At 36.3% G+C, this 22,562-nt stretch overlaps 2 protein-coding genes across 2 annotated transcripts in view; one reads left to right on the plus strand and one right to left on the minus strand.

Annotated features, from left to right (window-relative positions):
* Positions 1–470, minus strand: part of LOC121422287 (E3 ubiquitin-protein ligase MGRN1-like) — a 33,953-nt gene extending 33,483 nt beyond the window's left edge. The window contains exon 1 of the mRNA XM_041617221.1: positions 232–470. Within this exon, the coding sequence (XP_041473155.1) occupies positions 232–319 (88 nt within the window). The 5' untranslated portion in view covers positions 320–470. The remainder of the gene's footprint in view (positions 1–231) is intronic.
* Positions 471–4,332: 3,862 nt separating this feature from the next.
* Positions 4,333–11,839, plus strand: LOC121422305 (UBA-like domain-containing protein 1). The gene is made up of 3 exons (XM_041617255.1): positions 4,333–4,611; positions 7,011–7,088; positions 7,540–11,839. The coding sequence occupies exons 1-3, from the start codon at positions 4,408–4,410 to the stop codon at positions 7,750–7,752; spliced, it is 495 nt and encodes a 164-aa protein (XP_041473189.1). The 5' UTR covers positions 4,333–4,407; the 3' UTR covers positions 7,753–11,839.
* The last annotated feature ends 10,723 nt before the right edge of the window (positions 11,840–22,562 follow it).

Consider the following 22,562-nt stretch of genomic DNA (forward strand, 5'->3'; position numbering starts at 1 on the left):
CAGCTTTACGGCTAGAACGCTAGCTAGTACTGAGAACTCACTCGTTTTTACAATACCTATTACCTGATATCTTTTCTTAGTCTTAACGGCTTTTTCATCTTCAGTGACTTGAAGCGGCACTCATACTCATTGGAAAAGCCAAAACCCTCGCCCTTTATTCCGCCCCTTTACTAAATATAAATCACCTAACATCAAATTATACGAATGGGACCAAAGACGAAAAATACAAACCTGACTTGGGTGGAAATCTATACGCCGAATTTGCAGCGATTTCCACTTGTTGGACATTCGAATTTTGCATACTCTGAAAATTACCCATATTGATGGTTAATTTCTGCTGATTATCTGCTCTCAATATGTGAAATTCGGGCAGGAGAAATGATTTCAGAGATCGTCGAATCAGTTCCGTATTTGCGTAGCGTAGCCCATTCTTATTCAATATAAAATGGCGTCGTTGACCGTCAACCCAGCTGATCGCAAGAAATCTATTTATAGAACATGCATGACGATACGTGATAACAATAACAATATATCAATAACAATGATAAAGGTCGATTTTTTCCACAAATTTGACGTATTCCGTTCTGATATGGTTCAAACCTCCTAGGTCAGAATGACAGTGCATACAAATCTGTTTTCATTTGACCCTAGGAATCTCCAAATAGTGGAGGGCTCAGAGAGATACTGATGATAAAAATCAAGATGATGATCATGCTCATGATGCGAATGATATAAATGACGATGGACTGTGTGGGATAACCACTAAACCATGTGATAAATCATTAAAGGCCAAAGATGATGATGATGATGATGATGATGATCGATGATGATGATGATGATGATGATGAGGATGATGATGGTGGTGGTGGTGGTGGTGGTGGTGGTGGTGGTGATAAGTAAAGATGATGCCTTATGATGATGATGATGGTGGTGGTGGTGGTGGTGGCACGTGGTGATCATCATAATTATTATCATGAACATGATAGTGATAAATATTAACATCATCACCATTGTCACCATCATAATGATTGCTAGGCCTATTATTATCATTATAATTTTTGCATTCCTCATCATCGTCTTTGGTGAGGTGGAGGAGTAGGATGATGATGATGATCATCATCATCATCATGATCATTGTTATGATAGTGATAATAAATAAATGTTAATAATAGTGATAACAATGATAATGAATATGATGGTGGTGAAGTTGGTGGTGGTGGTGGTAGCGGCGTCGGCGGTCATGATGAAGATTATCCATTATGTTCCGGCATTCTTTTCTCACTGTCTGAATTAAAAAAAACTAGTACTATTGATCTTTGGGATAAAAACCTCCAGAATCTGTCCCCTCATCATTGACGCATTGGGGGGTTGTTGATTGATGTACCATGGACCCCAAAAATTTTGCACAAATTAGAAGAAAAAAAATAAAAGGAAAGGAAAAGGGATGAAAAATTACTTGTAATCTTTCAATATTATATAAAAGGTAAAAAAAATCTTTCTCGCTTGCTTTGCTTGCACAGTTTTGCGGAGAGAGGGAATTTTCACTGCCCGAATCTCATTGTATCCATAACCCAGGACCCTATATATTATAGCTGATCCATAACGGCCTTCATTACTACAGCTGGTTATGAAGGCCGTAGACACTCTCTCAGTAGTTGCACTAGAACAGGGGTTCTCAATCTTTTTCTTTGAAGGGCCAGATGAGACTCCAAGTAAACCTGAAAGGGCCAGGGAGAAGTGGATACTTAGAAAAAAATTGTGGCGAAGCGAAACGACCCTTGCGGTCGGGGTCCTAGATGCCCTCATGTGCAACCTGGCCCTTATTTTGAGAACATTTAATCCAACTAATTTATAACAGTTTCATATTGAACGCGGGCAAAATTAGAAAAGATTTCAAAGTCAATATTAATGATAACAAATTGTAGAACTTTAAAACATATAAAAAAAATCCATAATCTATTGTTCGAAATAGACATGAAATGAAATACTCCGAAAATTTGCTTTGCCCAATTGATCGTGGGCCCGGCAGCCACTGTGCAGCGCCAGATTGACGAGGCTCTATCCCTTTAATCGTTGAACGCCAAACAGGGTAGCAGCAACTCCCATCTTTTAACGTCTTTTGGTCTGACGCGGCCGGGGTTTGAACCCCCGACCTCCCGGTTGTGAGACGGACGCTCTATACCAACTGAGCCAACACACCGGTATTAAAACGAATCTAGATTGTACCTATACATATACATACCTGGTATTGGGGAGACAGATAATGTCTTGAGGTATCAATATTTTTTGTAGTCAAGGTAGAATGAATAATAGACCATGTCTGTTTTAGACTATAACAAGGATGGGGCAAGCAGGGGCCTTGGAAGGGGGGGGGCTGACAGCCCCCCACTTTTTTTTTCAAAAACTATGTACAAAAACTTAAAACTGACCATAAAAGTTATGATTGTGATTTTTTGGATGACCAGACCCCCATTTGAAAACCATTTGGCCCCTAAGGTACTTCGGTATGAGTTAGTTCTTTGAAATGTTCATTATGGAAAATGTTCTTTCGCTCCTCTATGTAGATCCAAACATGGTGACAACTGCGCTGGTCGTCTAATGAGAAAGTAGATCGAACAGACAGTAAAGACTCCACTTAACTTTGTTTAAAAGTCAAATTAATTTGACTGCCATTACTTTTATTATGGTTAGGTCTACGTAGATACACAATGTAATCATATTGAGCTATAAAGTGATTAAAAAATCCCAATAGAATCTCGCGGGCCGGATGGAGAAGCTCTGCGGGCCGGATCCGGCCCGCGGGCCGTAGTTTGAGAACCCCTGCACTAGAAGTATTATTTTCATAATCGAAATATTCCATTGCCCGATGAGCTTATACAACTATTCAGGATTTCAATAGTGAATGCATTGAATGTTTTATCAATAGGCTGTCTACCTTAGACTGTTTTGTCATCGCCACTATTTCTCTGGTTAATCTTTAAAAAAAAAGATGGGTGATAAAAGCAGGCTAAAGAATAAGACTAAGCAAGACTTAATATCAATGTTTAAGGGAAGTCTACCTTAACTCTATGGTCTACCTCCATCCCACCACACACACAAAAATGGATAAGAATAGAAAAATTAACTAGCATAGGCCTAATGCTGACTTTTTTTCATCAAATCGGATATAACGAAATAAATTTTTAAAATTTCAATGTTTTGCTTAGTTTCACAAAACAAACAGTTATACATATAATAGGATGGTCATTATGATATGCAAATGAGAGAGCCAGTGATGTACAGTTTCGTTATATTTGTATCTTACTAGATTAAATATAATTTCGTTTTCGTTTTAACAATTGTAATGAAAGTTTGATTCCTCCCTGAAAATGCATAATTGCCGTTGTAATTTTGCAATTTTAATGTCAAAACTGCAACAAGTACATTTTTCTGTCACAATTTTAAAAAAAGTAATAGTGAATGTGATGTCGTCGGCTGATGTATTGAATATCAAATTCCATGCACAATGTTCTTATCTTACATTTTCACCCTCATGTGTTTTTTATGCAAATCATTATTAGGGGTGGAACCCGGGGTGGAAGGGGTGAACGTCTCCTTTAATGTTATGCGAAAAGGGAAGTAGTTTGCATATGATAAAGGATGGCATCCCTTTGTGGTAAATTATTTGATGTGAGCGAGCGAGACGATCGAGCCCAATGGTTTAATTTAAAGTCTCTTTGAAAAATTCTACCGATGTACGGCGGGCCAAGAGGCAGAGAAACAAGGAGAAAAAAACACGGATGAGAAAGAATAGAGAAAAATTAATAACAGGAAAATGGAATGCCTTTATTTTTCCTTTAGCTCCATTTATTGATTTTTTTTATACAAGTTCAACTTCATTTTTAATTTTCATTCCTTTATTTATTCATATTTATTTTTTAATTTACAATATATGTATTTTATTTCATAATCCAATACAGACGATACAAATATTCAATTGAACAATTACAATTCTTTACGATGTGTAACATTTTGTATCAATCTGCACGTAACTAGGCATTTATATCACAATATATTTATGCAAATTAGTTTTTGTTGATGAATCGTTACTTTGTTGACAACGTGTCGGGATGTTGTGTTGTGATGATTCAATTCATGGGATTCCACGTAATCTACATTTGCTTTTGTTTGCACCCAATCACCCCTCTTTGATAATGAACGATTCCGATTGTACACATATAACAACCAATCAGCAGAGGTATTCGTCGCCCCACTTATGACGTCATTTGTCAATAAACCTCTGGCCGAGTCGATGTGCATGCACGTTTGACGAATGGAGGCCAAATGACGAGAGCTAACTATATAACTGTGCATGCGTTTGGAAACTGTACTGCATGTATACGCAGGAATAGCCTACGTGTGTTACATATGCGGAAGAACAGGGTTTGTTGTTGTTCAGGATTTGGTGCCAACGCAGGACTGAAAATTTGGGGTGGAATTGCCGAACGGAATCTATCCAAAATGGAAGCTATTTTGAAGGAACAAATTATGATTAATCAGTTTGTGTCAGCAGCTGGATGTAACGCTGATCAAGCCAGGCAAATTTTGCAGAAAACACATTGGCAATTTGAGGTAACTTTTATTTAATTAAATTGGTTCCAAATTATTTTTATCTCTGCATCGCCAACGCCACGCTCTTGTGTTTACATGTCAGCGCAATGCCAATGAATGTTTTGTCTCAGTCGTATTTCGCACTGCCACTGCACTGTACCGGTACCTTTGAAAAAACACCTTTTTTCAGAAGTACGGTACTAGTAGACTAGATTTTAATTTATATGTACGATGGATCTTTTCCCTACAATGTCACCTTGTTCAAGGAACATATTTTGACCATTTATTAATTTGATTGTTGCCTTTTTTTGGTCCACGTTTCTTGTTTGACCCGGCCTGTCTGGGCCGATTGAGGAGGGCAGAGAGAGTGATGGAGATGGAGACTAAAAAAAGTCGTCCATTGATGATGGCCATGTTTGCGCATGGTATTGACATTGTGACTGTGTTTGAAACCAATGGCCCGTATAATGGGGAGCCAAATAATCTGTATTGTAATTATTTGTTTATTCTTATGATTACTATTTTGTTTCCTTTTGGAGTTTTGCTTTTATAATGAAGAATAATTAAGAATTCAAGTTATCATTCCCAGACAATTACAAACAAATGTGGGTGTGATCATGGTGATGTGCATCATGTGTACTGTATTAGGGGATTTGTGCTCCAATTAGCTCTCAGTAGTTATTCCCACAACTTAAGTTTAAACTAGGGTTTAATTTAAACCCAAGTTCATATACAGGCCTATGTTATATGTGTGCAACCATGGACCTACGGTGCAACCCAGTTGCTGTGTTGTTATTCCAGCCATAATTGCTGATCTCTGACCACAGCAGGAGGAGTGTGTCCGGACAATCAATTTTTAACGGCCATTTGGAAAAAAAAAGTGGCTTCAAAATTTTTAATTGTCTGGACACCTGACCCAGCATCCTAATTTCAGACAATTGCCTGTGTGTCTGTACATCCAACCCCACCCTAAGTCAATTTTGATTGTTTGTTACAAATTAAAAAATTATAATTTTTTGTTACACATTAGAAAATTAGATCTGTATCCATCCGTTAAGTCTTGGTTTTGATGATGCAAATTTATTTGTTAGCAATTGAATTGCTAATCTTCAAAGAGCAGATGATCAAAAGAAAGAAAATTTATGCTCTACAGCCAGAGATAGACAATATCTTACATCGTTTCCATGTAATACAATAGGCTTACAATACATGAAAAAAGAAGTATAAATGTAAATCTGTAATTAGTTAGGCCTACATGTACATGTACACCGTACATGTACATAGAAGGTATCAATAAGAGCAATTAAAAAATGTGAAAGGTTGTTTAATTGAAAAATATGAAAGGTTGTTAAATAATTCCAATACAACAATGATCTCCAGAAAGTTTTCATTTTCCCTGAAATAACCTGGAAAAGACCTAAATTTTCTGGAAGTATGAAAATTTCCTTGAAAGTGCAAACATAACATTAACACCCATACATGTACATGTACAACAGCAGTAACGATTCATGGCACTCTGGCCCAAATTAAATGAACCAAAGGCCCTGGCTTGGATGTCTTGTGGATGCCCAGTTGACTGGCCTCAGTGCCCCACTAATTAGCTTGGGTAATTTTCAATTTCCCATTTAGAGCCAGCCATTCAGGCATTTAAAAAAACGATTATTTTCAGGGGCTCCTCAACCGATTGCATAGCCTTAGGCCTGCATACATGTATCTGGCACTTTGGATAAACTGTAACGTTGGAGTGAAGTGGGAAGTTTGAGGGCTCTTTTGTTATTTTCCAGCCCTCCACACCACCCCCCCCCTGCCAAATTATTTTGGGGGGTGTGTAAAATACATGTACATGTAGAAATTTAAATCTTGTCATGGACCTTGATTTAGAAGGAAGGAAGTCAAGATTGTTTTTTGCCCTTGTCAACTGCCCATTTTGCAATGATGAAGTAACAAAAGTGAGCAGTGAACGTGAGTGTTCTTTCTTTCATCCCTGATGTCTGCCGCCATTCAGAGTCCTGCAGCACTCTGTATGTGATACAGAGTTAAAATCAGCAGACGAATGTTTTTGGAAGGAAAATGAGCAAATATGATGATGTTAGTATTTTTACTTTCGATCAAATCTACATTCTGTTTTGAAGAGTCCATTCTTCAAAGTTCACCACATGCTTTTCATCTTGTTTAACCAAAAAGTAGGGGAAATTTGATTTATTGCTAAATGTTAGGAATACATGTTTTGGGTGTTTTGTTTTTCAATATATAATTTCTGCAGTGCTTTTTCAAATTTGTGGTATTGATTTTGAATTCATAGGTAGAATTAAGCTCTGGTGTTTTTGTCAAGCTTAAATCTGCTGTATGCATTTTGGTTTTATTGACAATGATTAAATTCCCCAATTGTCTCATTGTATATTTTCAACTTTCTTTTTCAGACGGCGCTAAGTGTGTTCTTCCAAGAAGCAGCTATTCCTGCTAATAACCATCAGTACTACAGACAAGGGGGACATTCGGTGAGTACATGTAATCAGAGAACATGTACATTGTGATTGTACATGAAGGCCTACCATTTCTGCTTCATCAAAACCCCAAACTCATAAATCATGAAACCATCTTGATTGTACCTCCAAAGTCTAAATAGTACCTTTCATTATAGAACAATGACCCTTTAGCCTGTGCTAGTCACCTGACTTTCAATTTCCATATTTGTAGGGCAATTAGGGCACTTACATGTAGCAAAAAATGAAAGAGTACAATGTAGCAAGCATAAAAATAAAAATATCCATGACAATGATTAATTTAGTGGCATTGACGCTACATGTACATGTAGCCTTGTTGAACTCAGATTGTAAGAGTTGAGAACTTGAGATGGAACTCATGTTTGTTAGTATTCTTGTTCATGTTTGAAAAATTCATTCTATTTTCGTCCAGTTATTTCAAGTCATTTTTTTTTCAATTGTGCAGATACATGCTCCTGCGAACACACCTGCAACACCGCCAAACTTTCCAGACATTCTCACCAGCTTTTCAAAATTGGGGGCGACCCCTACGGACAAATGCCTTGGTGCCTCGCCCATGGCAATGGCCACATCTCCCATACAAACTGTCCAGCTTCAGCCCAGCTGCTTTGCCCGGCCCAACAGCAAGCAGTCGATGGAAGTCGAGCCACAGAGGTGAATCGGCACACGTCCATTCCCTGTGGCATTTGTGATGCGGGCCACACTCGTAAGACTGCTCTTGAAGCTTTGACAATACTAGGAAAACTCTATTGAGAAGATCGATTATGTAACGGAAGGCAGCAGAATATTGGGTTGTTGTCGGCGCACTGACAGACATGTAAGGGAGGTCCAATACGGAATAGCCATCACCATGGAAACAGCAGGGATTCATGTGTCTTGCATGGAACATATATTTTGCAGCTGATATTTAGCGTAGCAACTGTCAACAACTTCATGAAGATGCGTCAATCCATTGATCATTCTGCAGGAGCTCCAGCCTTCTCATGTTGACATCAAATGGGAGATAATGTACCTGCAAGGTAACATGTGTGAGAGAAATAGAAAGTGTAGAGGTCACGTGAGCGTGAATGTATAAATTTGTACCAGGAATCCACTTCCTCTATGACTAAGACCAAGATAGATTTCAGGAAATATTTGGAAGGAGTTACAAGTAAGTTTAATTCACATGTAGAAAAGGTGCATGTGCCATATACATGTGTACTGTATATCGAGATGCATTTATGCTTGAAAATGACCAAGGTTATGACAAAAGTTGATGAGGATAGTGTGTGTGTGTTCATCATTGCATATTTTACATATACATTTTTGTGTAAGTATGTACGTTGTAGATTCTGTGACTACTCAGGAAGACCATTTCATTGACCTATTGTCATACACACATACATGTAAAGCAGCAGTGCAGTACAGTATGTGATGTACAGTAATTTGATGTTCATAAAAAATATTCCTCGTCATACATGACGACGATAATGATGACCTGTTACCTTCAAAATCAGCTGAGCTATAATGGCACATACAGAAATGGCATTGTAAGAGGACGTCTTTTCAATTAACTCAAGTTTTAACATACTATGTACCATTATTTATGCAAATTTTGTGTTTTTAGTTTAGTGTACATTGTAGCGAAATTTAAGTATTAATTTGATACACATTTTACACTTTTTGTTACCGTACTTCAAACTACATCTTTACACCCTTAAACAATTTTGAAGAGGTCTCTACCAAGAAACTTGAGATTATTGAATGGTAAACAATGGTCTGGTATTCTTGTCCTGTGCATGTGAAGGTCATACATGGACATGTGATCTATGAGTTTTGTTCTTCAAAAAGAAATGCATGTACATGTACGTACAAGGTACAGCAGGAGTAAACATTGTGAGTTTGCAAAGTTATGTAATGGACATCAATGAAAAGATAGAAAATAGAAGATTACAGGTGCATTCATTTTAATTTCCTTATCATAGACATGTACATGTACATCTATCTCATTTGCACTTGTACATGTTTTCAGAGTATTTGGAATTACATGGGCATTGCTCCTTTTTTTTAAAATTGATTTTATGATCAACATTTAGTTGTGATATCATATTTTTATTTTCCCCTTGCATCATTGTCTGTAAAAGGTAGTTTATTATTGAATTTAGTTGTTGGTACAAATATTTTTACAAGTCTGCTAATTTGAACTTGAAGGGGTACTACATACATGTATAACTGTATGTGTAGGGTTTGATTTATTGTTGACAAGTATTTTTTTATGATTCTACAATCTACATGTAGCACACGTACATTGTATGCACTTTTGGACACAGTACATGTACCTGTATATTGTGTAACTGTACATGTAAGTGTTACTAGTAAATGTACATCAATCTAGTAAACAGCTCGGTGATATACAGTTTGTACTGTCTACTTTACATGCGTCTACATGTAGGTTTTTTTTATGTTATGTTGAGTCTTTGTGATATGCAAATGGTTGTTTGTGTGTGCTGTATTCTGAATATCATACATTTATCCTCAATCAGCCATTTAATATTGTGATCAATATACATGTGACATCAGCATCTTATTGAAGGGAAATTATAATGTGTAAATACTGGTATGTACAGACAGAATGTACAGTACATACATGTACAGTGTACAGTACATGTACATTGAAGTGCCAGTACTTCCAGGAATTTCCCAGAAAGATGATATTCATGATGATTTGTATTTTTTATTTCTACATGGCAGTTTATATGAGACCTGCATGTATTACTGTTGAAGATGTACACATGTAACCTTTATGACAAGGTTGTCCGTAATTGGGATTTAAAAGTCTAATGATTACATGTAGGTACAATATATTAGTTTACAGAATGCCCATTCTAATTGTGATTTTGAAACTAATTCAACCGAGAAAAAAAATGTGTTTAAGACAACTATTATTCATTTTTTGGTTTCTCTTTTAATAAGATAATTAATATGTAGGCAGACATATTGGCATTGAATGCAAATTCGCATTGAAAAAAAATCAGATTATGTTTTGTGACCAAATTCTACCAAAGTAATTTTTGTTGTAAAATTATGCAGAAGCATGTACAATTTTAAGTTTGATAGTAATTTCTTTATGTTAATGGATAATGTCACAAGGTGACATGACATGCATCATCATAGACTTTTCTTTGAGACATTTTTTTCATGAAACTGCATAAAAGTACAACAAAGTTTGTAAAAATAAAAATCTTTGGCCATTATTCATAAATATTTTAGTGGTTTTAGTATCAAGAAATTGTATAAAAAAAAAGAATAAGAGTCTATTGATGTTTTGGAATCTGAACTTTCTGTATTTTTTCTTTTCATTTTTCGCCATGTGCCATATTTATTCATGAAGTTAGGATGTGGGCTTGTTTCAAAAAGATTTAAAATGTATTGCAGAATTTAAAATTAAAGCCAAACATAAAACCTACATGTTTTAGTTTGAATTTGGCATGTAATAATTTTGTACATGTTGAAGTTTAATACATGTAGCCTTAATTCTTTTGTTGAATTAACAAAAGAGCATTGTTATGAAGTGTTTAATTTCTACTTTTTCTATACCAAATAAAACCTACATGTTGTAGTTGTAATATGACATGTATTGATAAAAAAGTGTTATCTATATTAAAGTCAAGATAAATATGACAGGTTTTGTTTCATTGATAATGAATGTCAAATATTACGAACAGGTGTATATGCTATGCCATGTGTATCTCATTCAAATTCATATGAACTTACATGTATATGCAAGTAACAAGGTACCATTGTTTACCAGTTGAAGATGTACATTACACACATGCATCTTCTGTCTGATTTTTTTTAAAGGAAAGGTACAGTATTCTTTATTTACAATATTAGTAAGTAGTGCAATTTTGTAGCTGTAGTTTGGATTCTTGGATGGGAAGGTATCTATAATATGTTAATCGCATTTAATAACTAAAACTAACCATACTGAAGTTATGTTGACTCCTATAAATGCATCTATATGTTGACTCCCGAGAACCTACATGTACATGTATTGATTATCGATCAGGAACATACATGTAGCAACACACATACATGTATATTTGCAAACTATACATGTAGGTGTGCTGTTGGAAGTCTTTAAAAACATGGTTTTACATGTTCTGGTGTGTAGCCTTTGTAGTACATGTACATGTATCTCTGTGACAGCCCTCATCGCTTTAGAAAGATGAAACATATGTCTGTAAAACTCTGCATTGAAACAATATAGTATTTATGTTTTTAACCTTTGTACATTTAGTAGGCCTACGCATGAAGTTAATTCTCGGTCTTATCATGGAGGTAGATGGTCTTACAATGGACCTTCTCGTCGATGATTGCATTTTTTTGCTCAGTGAGCTGTGAGGATTGACCATATGCCAGTGTCCACTTCTACATTAATGCCTTTGTCGTTGCTCCAAATTTAGGTTAATATTTCATCTATAATTTAGATATTACTTAGTTCTCATAAGTGAGAAAGATTTCTTTTTGTACTATAGGAGTTTATTTCCTTTGCCTTGAACCTTGATTTCGTTTCAAGAAACAAGACGGTCATGTGATTATATGACATATGTAAAATAATGTTAAACTGTAATTGTAAAAAGACAGAGAAAAATATTATTGATAACTGGTGTTTGTACTACTTTGTTCCCATATAAAGATGTTTCAATATGTTTTTATCACATCAAAATATGTTAATAAAGTGTTGAAATGACACATGAAAACATTAGATTTGTTGCCCGTTTCACTTTTTGTACATGTATGAGTGTATTGGAGGTTTTATACATGTAGCCTAACAGTTTTTGTAGACCCCAGCGTCCGCCTCAAAATACAAAACAGCATGCTAATTATTAGCCTACTTCATCTATATACTGGTAGATTATTTTTATGTGTTGTGTATGTCCCGAAATTGGTATGATGTGTGGATGGTGTGAAATAAAAGTTTGTTTTTAATAGACATGTAGGCCTATGTATTCTAATAGAGTATTTTAAGATGTCAGTACATGTACAATGATAATTTTGTTCGATCAGGATCCATGAATTTTAAAATTTATTTTCAACATATAAATGAGACCAAAAAAAATTGAAAAAAAATCACAAGCTGGCATTGCAATTCTGTTGAATTATAATAAATTCATACATGTAAGTTCAGTATAATGTTCAAAATGTATGGAAGTGCTACATCAGTACATGAATCTTTTATGCCAAGTAAATATTAGGCATTAGTCTGTCTCTATAATACATGTACATGTAGCTAAGGAGCTGTAATAACAATGGGGTATTGCAAAATGCCATCGACGGAAATATTCCTTGCCTTGTGATAATGTAGTTGGGTTACGTGTACATTGTGTGTATACGGCGTGGCATCGAATTGCGACAACACCGCATTTATTGTTTACATTTTGGTTTGGACTTCGCGTCTCTCCCACGCACAGTGTAGCTGTGCTTTTGTGTACGTCGCAGTGGGAGACCGTTATCTACGTTGTGCAAGTGTATGGCAGACACACAATAGACATTTACACGCAGCGAGTCGCATTTCGTTTGTGTATAATCACGGACCTACTAAATGTACATGGTATAGTGTAGGGTGGGGTTGTTATTTCCTTGTTTTGAAGCCTATTGATGATAGCGTACATGTTTTGGATGGTAGCCAAAATAAACATCGATTATAATTCTGGAATATTTATGTGAGAGGAAAGCCGTCATCCATACACACATTAGTAATACTTCCATACATGCGTATACATTTTGTCGTGTTTTAGTTTGGCATTTATTTGAAATAATTTGATTTTAAATTGAGTTTTTAGAATATTCAAGATTCTGGGACATTATTTTGAATAACAAAAATTTGTCCAGTAGTAGAAATTTAAAGGGGATAATTATTCACAGGCCTGTGTATTGTGTTTGCGACACAATCAGGCCTATGTATTCATCATAATTGACAGACTAATAATGACGGTTACAAGTTATATTTGAAAATAGAAAATCTATTTTTAAAGATGGGGGGGAAGTGGTAATATCAAAAGCACCCCACCTCGTTCAGAGGGTAAGTTTACCATGCACTTGTAATTTGAAAGTAATAAAATACGAGAACTAGATCATCAGATAAAAGGCCAGTTGCTAAACAAAGCCCGCGAAATGAAACCACTTCGCAAGTATTTTCATGTCGCGACCGCAAAATTACAACACAATCCTTTTTCTCAGAAAAAGGGTGATATCACCACGTCCAACTGTACTCCTAGTCGTACATGTATGTCTATGTTCAAATATAGACATTGCATGTGACGTGTCATTTGTGGTTTTTTTTGGGGGTGGAATCGGTTCAGCAAAATAGCATGGATTTTTTTATACACATTATTATACAAGTGCTAGAAAATTGTCCTATTTGGAAATCACAACGATGTGATAGATTTAATACGAAAGGCGAGAGGGAGTTTGACTTATCAAAATATCTGTACAATTTGCAGACTTTAGAAATACGATGCCATGCTTGAGCACACAATAAAACGAAAACATTGAATGGGGAAAATCCGATCGGGTTTCGCTTCATAAAAAGAATATGGAATTTGGCACCCGCAGCCCCCCCCCCCCCCCGTATTTCTCTATTGTGTATTTGGTCGAATGATCTGGAACTTCTGGAAGGATTAAAATTTAAAAGCGTGTCGTAATATTCAGCGCGTTTGTTATGAATGTATTTTCCGACATTCATCGCATCGCTTCTTTCATTTATTCTCTGATTCACATTTGTTTATGTGTGCCTATTCTTCAAAGTTTTGACTATATAAAATATAAAGGGGCAGTAAGAACAACAAAAGGGCAATTCCATAAAATAATCAACCTTTTTGTAAGTCCGACACACATTTTCTCAAGTTTTACTTGACTTCATAAAATCAAGTCATAGTTATTTGAGAGCATTGCAGGCAGTCAAAAGAACAAGAAATCAGAGACGGAAATTTTCATAGAAGTCCTACATATAGGAAGTCGGATGTACATATTTAATGGAATTGCCCAAAACAAAAACAAAATCTTGTCAATTTACGAAATGGATTTCGATCATTGTTTGAATATGCCTCGTTTTGTGTTTTAATTTTGTCTATTAATTTATCTATAGATTTTGCTTTATATAATTAAGTGCCATCAGAGATATATATTCGACAGGTAAGGATATATGGAAGAACACCTTCACATCGGGAAATAAAAGAAATGCGGGTATTATCAAATTATCCCACTTCCCGCTGTTTTTTTCTTTCTTTCTCTCTTTATTTTTTTTTCTTCGTAGTTGAATGACTCTCTGATCATGTCTAGTCTGCTGCGAAAACCATTTCACTCCAGTCTCCCTCTCACGTCACTGCATGCTCCAGTTTTAAAAGTGGTCTGTCTGCGCAGCCTATTATTACAATGACCTTCGTACAGAAACGGCCAGTTTCATATTTGCTAGTCTCGTGTGAAGACCCACTTGTTGATCGAAATTTCAATCCGGGTCCTGCTGAATACCAAGGATCGAGTAACGAATTGATCAATACTCGATGCGTCTTCTTTACAGATAACTATTTTTTAAAGACATTTCCGGGACATTTCGAGAAAACTGCATGAGAAATTGGAATGTTTGAGAGGAAAATTACCAGCATGATTGCTATTTGGTAGCAAATTATTTCGGGTTAGGTGTACACTACAGTGTTTTCAGTTGGCCTATATATGTACAGGACTTTACTGCATGTTGGGCGTTGTGGCGTGCGCCTGCAAACTGTGGTGTTAAAACTGACACCAATTGGTGTTAATAGAGGACCACACCCTGAGGTGTTAAAATTACACCCTAAAGATTGAACATATCACCAAAGAGTGTAAATGTAACAAAAAAATGTGTTGTAATAACCTATAGGTGTAAAACTAACAGCACAATTTAACACCGGTGTAAAATAACTGGTGTGGTCCTCAATGTACACAGTTTTTGCTGTGTGTAATCTACGTGAGGAACTTACACATTGATGCAGAGGTTCGAGCCCTGGTCACGTCTTTCGGATGGTGACGTTATTATAAGGTCGGTCCCAGACGTAAACAATCTGATACACGTCTGACACAAACTCAAATACACACAAAAGAATGCTCAGAATACTGCACTATGGGATACGAAGCTGGCCAATTTCTCGTAGTTGAGAACGTCGGGTGGCTCCACGGGGTGGTGCTTTTTGAGGGGAAGTTCAACCTGACAATAAGTTGGTATTAATAATAGCAGAAAAAATAGAGAAAAATATTGATGAAGGTTTTAATGATAATCCATCAAAGAATAAAATAGATGTGATTGTTTAAAAGTTTGTGATATGTGACGTCATATGCGAGTATATCGCTCCTCCATCGTGTAATACAGATTCCATAAATTTTATTATCCATCGCACAAATAATATCACTTCCAATTTTTTTTAAAGAAGATTTTTTAAAAATTTATATCACACGATATATCGGAGGAGCTGCTCGTCTGTGCCTTTGTGACGTCACCAGATCATAACTTTTCGGAATTCCTAACTTCATTACTCTTAGACGGATTTTCATCAAACCTCATCAATATTTTTTTTTTCATTTTTCTGCTTCTGTTAACACTATAGGCCTACCTATGCATATTCGTATTCGAACATACAGCATGGTACTACGTTGCCTTAAAGCTTGTGTATAGTTATGGTAAATCCACCAAAATGCACCTTTCACTTTTCCAATTCATTGCTAGCTAATATGAATGGATATGCCCTATAACAGTTATGATGTGGAGGATATGAAATGAAAATGTGTTTTACAGGATAAATTTTGCGATTTTACATGGAAATTTAACTTGATCGGGTCACCCGATCAAATTAAAATATCTGTGTGTTTTTGTCTTTCAATTAAATCCTATTCCATATCATGGAATGGGCTGAAACTTTCAGGATATGTTCTTTGTCTGTAACTTTTGGATATCTAATCACTAAATTTATAAGATAAGTGCTTGAATGCCCATTTTTTAAATTCAAAACAAGCATCGCCGAGAGAGGGCGCTATATATATAAGATTTGAATATTTGAAATATTCTCAGAGAAGTGCAGTTGGAAAAATATCTAACGGTCTCTACGCGTCAGTAAGACTGTCATATTAGATGATATTCGATTATCAATCACATTATTGACCCTTTACCAAAGCTATACACAGGCTTTAATTTGTTTTCTCGCCCAACATTGGGTGTCGTTATTTTTCTTAGGCTGCAAAATAAAATTAACATAATTACAAACAGTTTAAATCATGATTGTTTTTATCCATAAGTACCTATTGCGATGAGTATATCTTTCTAACGACCTTCCTCCATTTCTATATACGAAGGCTTTTCTCACTCTGTACATATCCTGTTTCGATTTTCTTGTTGTCAAAGGCGGAACTTCCGATGCTCATAATGATTCTTGTCTATTCTGGAGTTTATAAACACTTCACTAACGATGTTATTTCAGTCTATTTCACAAGGGAGGCAATTATCACGAAGTTCATGCAGTGCATGTAGGCTCGTTTTCAAAGCCATATTTGAACTTTGAGAATAAAAATAAAAGAACCGCAAAGGTTTTTTTCTCAGAATTATAAGCACAGATTCATGATAAATAGGTCTATGTGCTCTTTTAGGCACTGGCCGAAATCAAATGAATTTGACTGTGTCTGACCCTCTAGCCCCCCCCCCAGAAAAAGGTCAAAATTAACCAAATCATGTTGTATTTTTTAATCATTGTTATTTGGTCGGACACACATTAACCAACATAATATTAGTAAATTGTTTTACAATAAATTTTCGATTTATTCCAAGTGACCAAACAGTCATAATTTTTTATATTCTTTGTGTGTGTTTTTTTAACGTCCACTATCATTTTGTTCATCCTATATAATTATGTTTTCCCTTTCATACATATCGCTTAGAATTTGGATTTCCCCTCAACTTTACCTCCATGGATAGTTTTTCATTAAAATGAAATTCTGGATATTTCCCATGTAGCATCAAATCCCTCGCTCTCTCACATAACAATGAGTTTGTTGCTATTCTTAAGGTCCAAACGTGCAAACTCTGACAAAAAGTTTCGTGCCGCCGCGCATCGCCGAAATTCTATGAACCCGGGCAGACCTAATTTTATCTGCTGGTTTTATTCTGATGAATTTATTCTGATCGATATTCATGATTGTGTTTTCATGTTTTCCGTTTTCACGAATGCCTCCTGGCAATGATATTCTATTTCAATAGGCGGCGCCCCCCCCCCCCCACCAGGTTGTGTCTAATAGTACTAATTCAAATCTCCTCTTTCTCTCGCTCGTATTACATACCCCTCCTTCACTCTTAAAATAGTTGGGCAAAATAAGTTCCTAACTTTTAACCAACCCTGGGCAACATACTGTCCACACAACTATTGGTTAAAATCTGTCCAAATTGGGTAAAAAAACCCAATGATTGGGTAATAAATTTGCTAAATTGGGTAATAATTGCCCAGAATATTTACCAACATACATTACCCAAAATGATTACATGAATATCGAAATAAAAAACAGAACAGAACAAAACAATAACATAATCATAATGAATCAGAACAAAGCAGTATTACACATTGGCGGCGGAAGCCAACAAATTTAGGGGGGTCCACCAGAAATTTTGTTTTGTTTGAGGGGGGACCGTCCCCCACCTCGAATTTAGGGGGGACAGGTCCCCCCGCTCCCACCGCCTATGGTATTACATGGAATAAAGGGGCTCAGCTAGAAAACAAGTACATCTAATATACAAGCAGTTTCTTACACAAGTACACTGTACATCAGAACACATATTTCCACTTCTTAAAGTGAAGTGCAAGAGTATTTATTTTTGGCAATGCGATATTCTGTTTCCTTATACAAGTTTTCAAATAGACTTTAAAACCCTGAAATGAAGGAATATTACTTTTGAAGGCATAAGTAAATATAATATTTGAAGATCAGGAAAACATAAGTGATAAATTTGTCATCTTTAACTCCAAAAATCTTTTCAAAGGGGGATGGATTATAAAGCTCTTGGTTTATTTTGAAGTTTCCAGTGCCAATTCGTCAAAATACCAAATCGTCTACTATCATTTTGGTCTACCATCAGTTTGTTCAGTATCCACATGGTCGAATCGCCATTTCGTCCACCCACCATTTCGTATAATAATCAGTTGGTCCAATAGCCATTGGCCCGTATTCTGAAGTCGGGTTTAACTTAAACTCAGGTTTAAAGTTGTGGTTTAAGTATGGACAGCCAATTGCTACATAAATCACTAACAGTAGATACATCATACTTTAACTCAATCGGCTCTCAAATCATGTATAATTGTGTAGAAAGTATATATAAATGATTGTCTTCAATATCGATGAATCAGGAAAGAGCAAAGTAAACATTAAGAAACATACGACTTAATTAAAATTTTGATACTTTGGGCTTTCCATCCTTCAACCACAACTTTAAACCTGAGTTTAAGTTAAACCTGACTTCAGAATACGGGCCAATAGTCTATACTTATTTGGTGTAATTGGGCGAAACGAATGAAAAGAAAAGAAAATGGATATTAAACCGAATGGACTCTGCATTTATGTACTATGCAAATTGCGAAACCAAGCGTCTGTATCTGCAGACTACCAACTGGTTATGAGACAAAAATAATGTTAAAGATGAAGTGGTGATTAGACGAAGTGATTATTGGACCAAAATGGTAATTGGACCAAATGGTTGTTAGACGAAATGTTGATGGACGGTATATATATATATAGCATTAGATTTAATCATGGACATATGAAGGTATAGACCATAATAAGTGGACGATTTGGCAATAGACAAAATCAATTTACCCCCTCTCTCTGGTTCTCCCCTCCCCATACCCCCCCCCCCTCTCTCCCTCTCTTCTTTGTGAATGACTCATGAATCACAGGTCTCTCCATTCAGGTCACTGGGTGGGGTTTGAATGATGATGAACAAAAAACCAAATACAGGGCTGCACTTCGTAGAATACAGGAGACGCCACATGGCGATGACTGGTTCAGATGTAAATATAAACACTGACTGGGGGTCGTCATCGTCTGCTCCTTGATCCACCTTTTCCTGTAAACGTGCATTCGTGTATTCGTCACACCTGACACGCGTCGCAGTGTATACAGACAGCCGCTATGATTCAAGACTCGACTAGTCTGCTATGCTAACCCCTGCACTCGGGTTAAAGGGCCTGACTGCACAGCCTGCAATTACTTCTGCACTGAAGGCCCTGTCGACCGATAACAGGTTTCATAATGTGCGCTGGTCTTGTGTGAAGACCCTTGTTGATCAAAGTTTCAATCCAGGGTCTGTGCCTGCAGACTAGACGACTCGACCAATTGTGACGTAATATATCTAATGAGATGAGATTTTTTATGAGGGGGGGGGGGGCGGATATCGTGGATATTCAAGTGGGTCTATATTACAAGGAATGCTCAGAAAGTTGCATTATGGGTAAGGATCATGGCAAGATTTGTGTAAGGGACGTGAGGTGGTGCTATATATACAAGGCCGCTGGTTTGCATTTGCTTTAATAGATAAAACTTATATCAAATCAGTTTAGCAGTTCCCGGAAAAGAGATTAGATAACGGGTGCCATTATCTTATTCAGATGTGAACGTATTATACGCCGACGTTTTAGCAACAGTGGATCGGGCAATGGGCCAGGCTTTTAATTAAGTTATTTCATATGACATAAAATGTGTATATTAGACCAAAATAAACAAATTATTTCGGACATGCAAAAAGAAAGGTGTGTGTGTGGGGGGGGGGGTTCTCAAAAAGGATCAGCGCCTGGTGATATCGGGGCCCGGTCTCACGAAGAGCTACGATTGATCCAATCGACCACAACTATGGAAAGCCTGCAACATCTTACATGCATATTTGTTCAAAATAATTCTAGATAATTAATTATGCTGTATGATCATACATTCGTTGTTTTCTTGACAATTAAATGCGCTTCTTGAGTCTTTGTTTACAAAGGACACTGGGCAAATTTCCTATAAAAAAATATGACATTGTTGGATTTCCATACAGTTGAGGTCGATCGGATCAATCGTAAGTCTTTGTTAGACGAGGCCCCTGGATATCCGCCCTTTTACATGTTTTCTGTGAAAGACGATGGACGAGTTCATGGTTAAGTTTGAAAAAAGGAAAGGTTTGATTAACATTTTCCGCCAGGGCAGAGTCGAGATCAAAGGCGAAGAGGAAACAGACGCTCCCCACAGACTCCGATCAGTAAGACACGTGCCATTACTAATGACCGCAATAACCACACCTTAGGGTCCTATGGGATTCAAGAAAAAGTTCCCGGGGGGGGGTCAATATCTTTAAAATATAGAACGGGTGAAGGGGAGCCCCCCCCCACGAAAAAAAATAAAGCAAGAGAATAATCTAAACGATAATTAGAAATATAATAGATGAATAAAAGAAATAATTACATTTCGAAAACTATAGATAAATAACGGAAACAATTAGATTTATCAAAAAATATAATAAGTTTCTCATGTTTATCAAGTAAGTTAACAATAATTTATCAATTAATGAGTAAGTTGTGTTTATTTTTACTTTAAAATAGAATAGGATTGGCTGACGAGATAAATGTAATACTTGCATCATTCTTAACACATTGATAGTTAATAACGGTTGATAACGGTTTCTTTTACCACCTTTACATATTTTTAATCCTAGTAGTAATTTCGTTTGTCACAAAACTATAGTTATATCTATAAGTAAATGCATCAAGGTTTACAGTTATTGCCCGGGGCTTCATATAAAATGTTCAAATAATATTGGAGTCTTGAGCAAAGATATTCGAATGATTTTCATCTTTGAAAAGGGGGCTCTTCTCTTTAAAAAAAAACAAAAACACACTCCAATCCCTGCCCCCGGATGAGCTACGTCTTGCCACATTTATGTTAATTTGTCGTGTTCACGGACATTATAAAAGAAAAATCTGAGTCAAATTTAGCATATACATAAACGGTTCTTATTTTTAAAGGGGGTACCACTCAGAAAATATATAATTTTTTTTGTTGAAAAAAAAACAGATCGCCTGCCCCGCCCCCGACATTCTGAATCTGCCTCTCCGTGCCACAAGCAATGATGATAATAACTTACCATGCATCGGTATATCATGTTCGTGGTGTACGTATATACTCTTCTAAATTCTTTGAATCATAAGAACTTTTTAGTGACACCTGTTATCACCGCCACCATCTTAAAAACCTCAGACGAGTTTTGTTCGCCCACTTGTTACCACACACATTCACCACAACCTACTCACACTCTTTTATTTTAAAAAAGTTTTTTTTTAATACAATATAATTTATAAACAGCCGACACATATCTTGCACGAACGGTAGAATTCAGTAAACGTGTATATAACCTGTAAATACTAATACTAAAATACTAAATATAATTATTTTTCCACTTGCAAATTTGTATTCCCCTATGCAAATCCCAAATGCTGGCACTGTATTTATTATGATCAATGAAGTTAGTTTATTTCAGTTAATTCATTAAAACCTACATAAACAGTTCTCAGAACATACTGTATGGTTTTGTTTTTACCTTAAAACATAGTTTCGATGTTTACATACAAAATTTAGTCATAATCCACCCAGGAATTCCACTGACTCTGAAAATTCTTCGAGCATGCACCTGCTTTTATTTGGCCTCTGCATGCAGGGCAGGCTGTCGGTTGTAAACATGATCATAGAGGAGGTCCATGGTCGAGCTGGACCCGGGTTGGGTCATTTCTTTGTGATCTGGACCCAGTGAATTTGTTGATTATTATGGTGGCCCTGAAGGGACATCGCATATAGACCAAATCGCGAATATTCACGACGAAATTGGCGACGACATTCACGACGTCGCCAATTTCGTCGCCAATTTGAATATTGACGACGAAATTATTTGGGGGAAAAGAGTGAGTGAGAGAGAGAGGGGAGTAGAGGGGGGGGGGGGGTTCTGTGTGTATGCATATGGGGGCGTCTGATAGGTCCATGGTTATACAGACACTGATCTGTTTAGAAATCAGTGACTTGCTGATAGAGTGGGCCTCTTTTTAAAAGTATTACATTGGGTATGATTAAAAACGACACCATACCCTAAAAAATTAAGAGGCCTTTGGAAAATGTGAGGAATGACACGAAGACAGAGAAGAAGACATTGAAGAAAATGCAGAAGGGAAAAGGAGAGGGAAAGAGAAGAAGAAGAAGAAGTAGAAGTAGAAGAAGAAGTATAGAAGAAGTAGAAGTAGGAGAAGAAGAAGAAGTAGAAGAAGTAGAAGTAGAAGAAGAAGAAGAAGAAGAAGAAGTAGAAGTAGAAGTAGAAGAAGAAGAAGTAGAAGTAGAAGTAGAAGTAGAAGTAAGTAGAAGTAGAAGTAGAAGAAGAAGAAGTAGAAGTAGAAGTAGAAGAAGAAG

The sequence above is a fragment of the Lytechinus variegatus genome, chromosome 10 (genome assembly GCF_018143015.1).
Source record: "Lytechinus variegatus isolate NC3 chromosome 10, Lvar_3.0, whole genome shotgun sequence".
Taxonomy (NCBI): Eukaryota; Metazoa; Echinodermata; class Echinoidea; order Temnopleuroida; family Toxopneustidae; genus Lytechinus; species Lytechinus variegatus.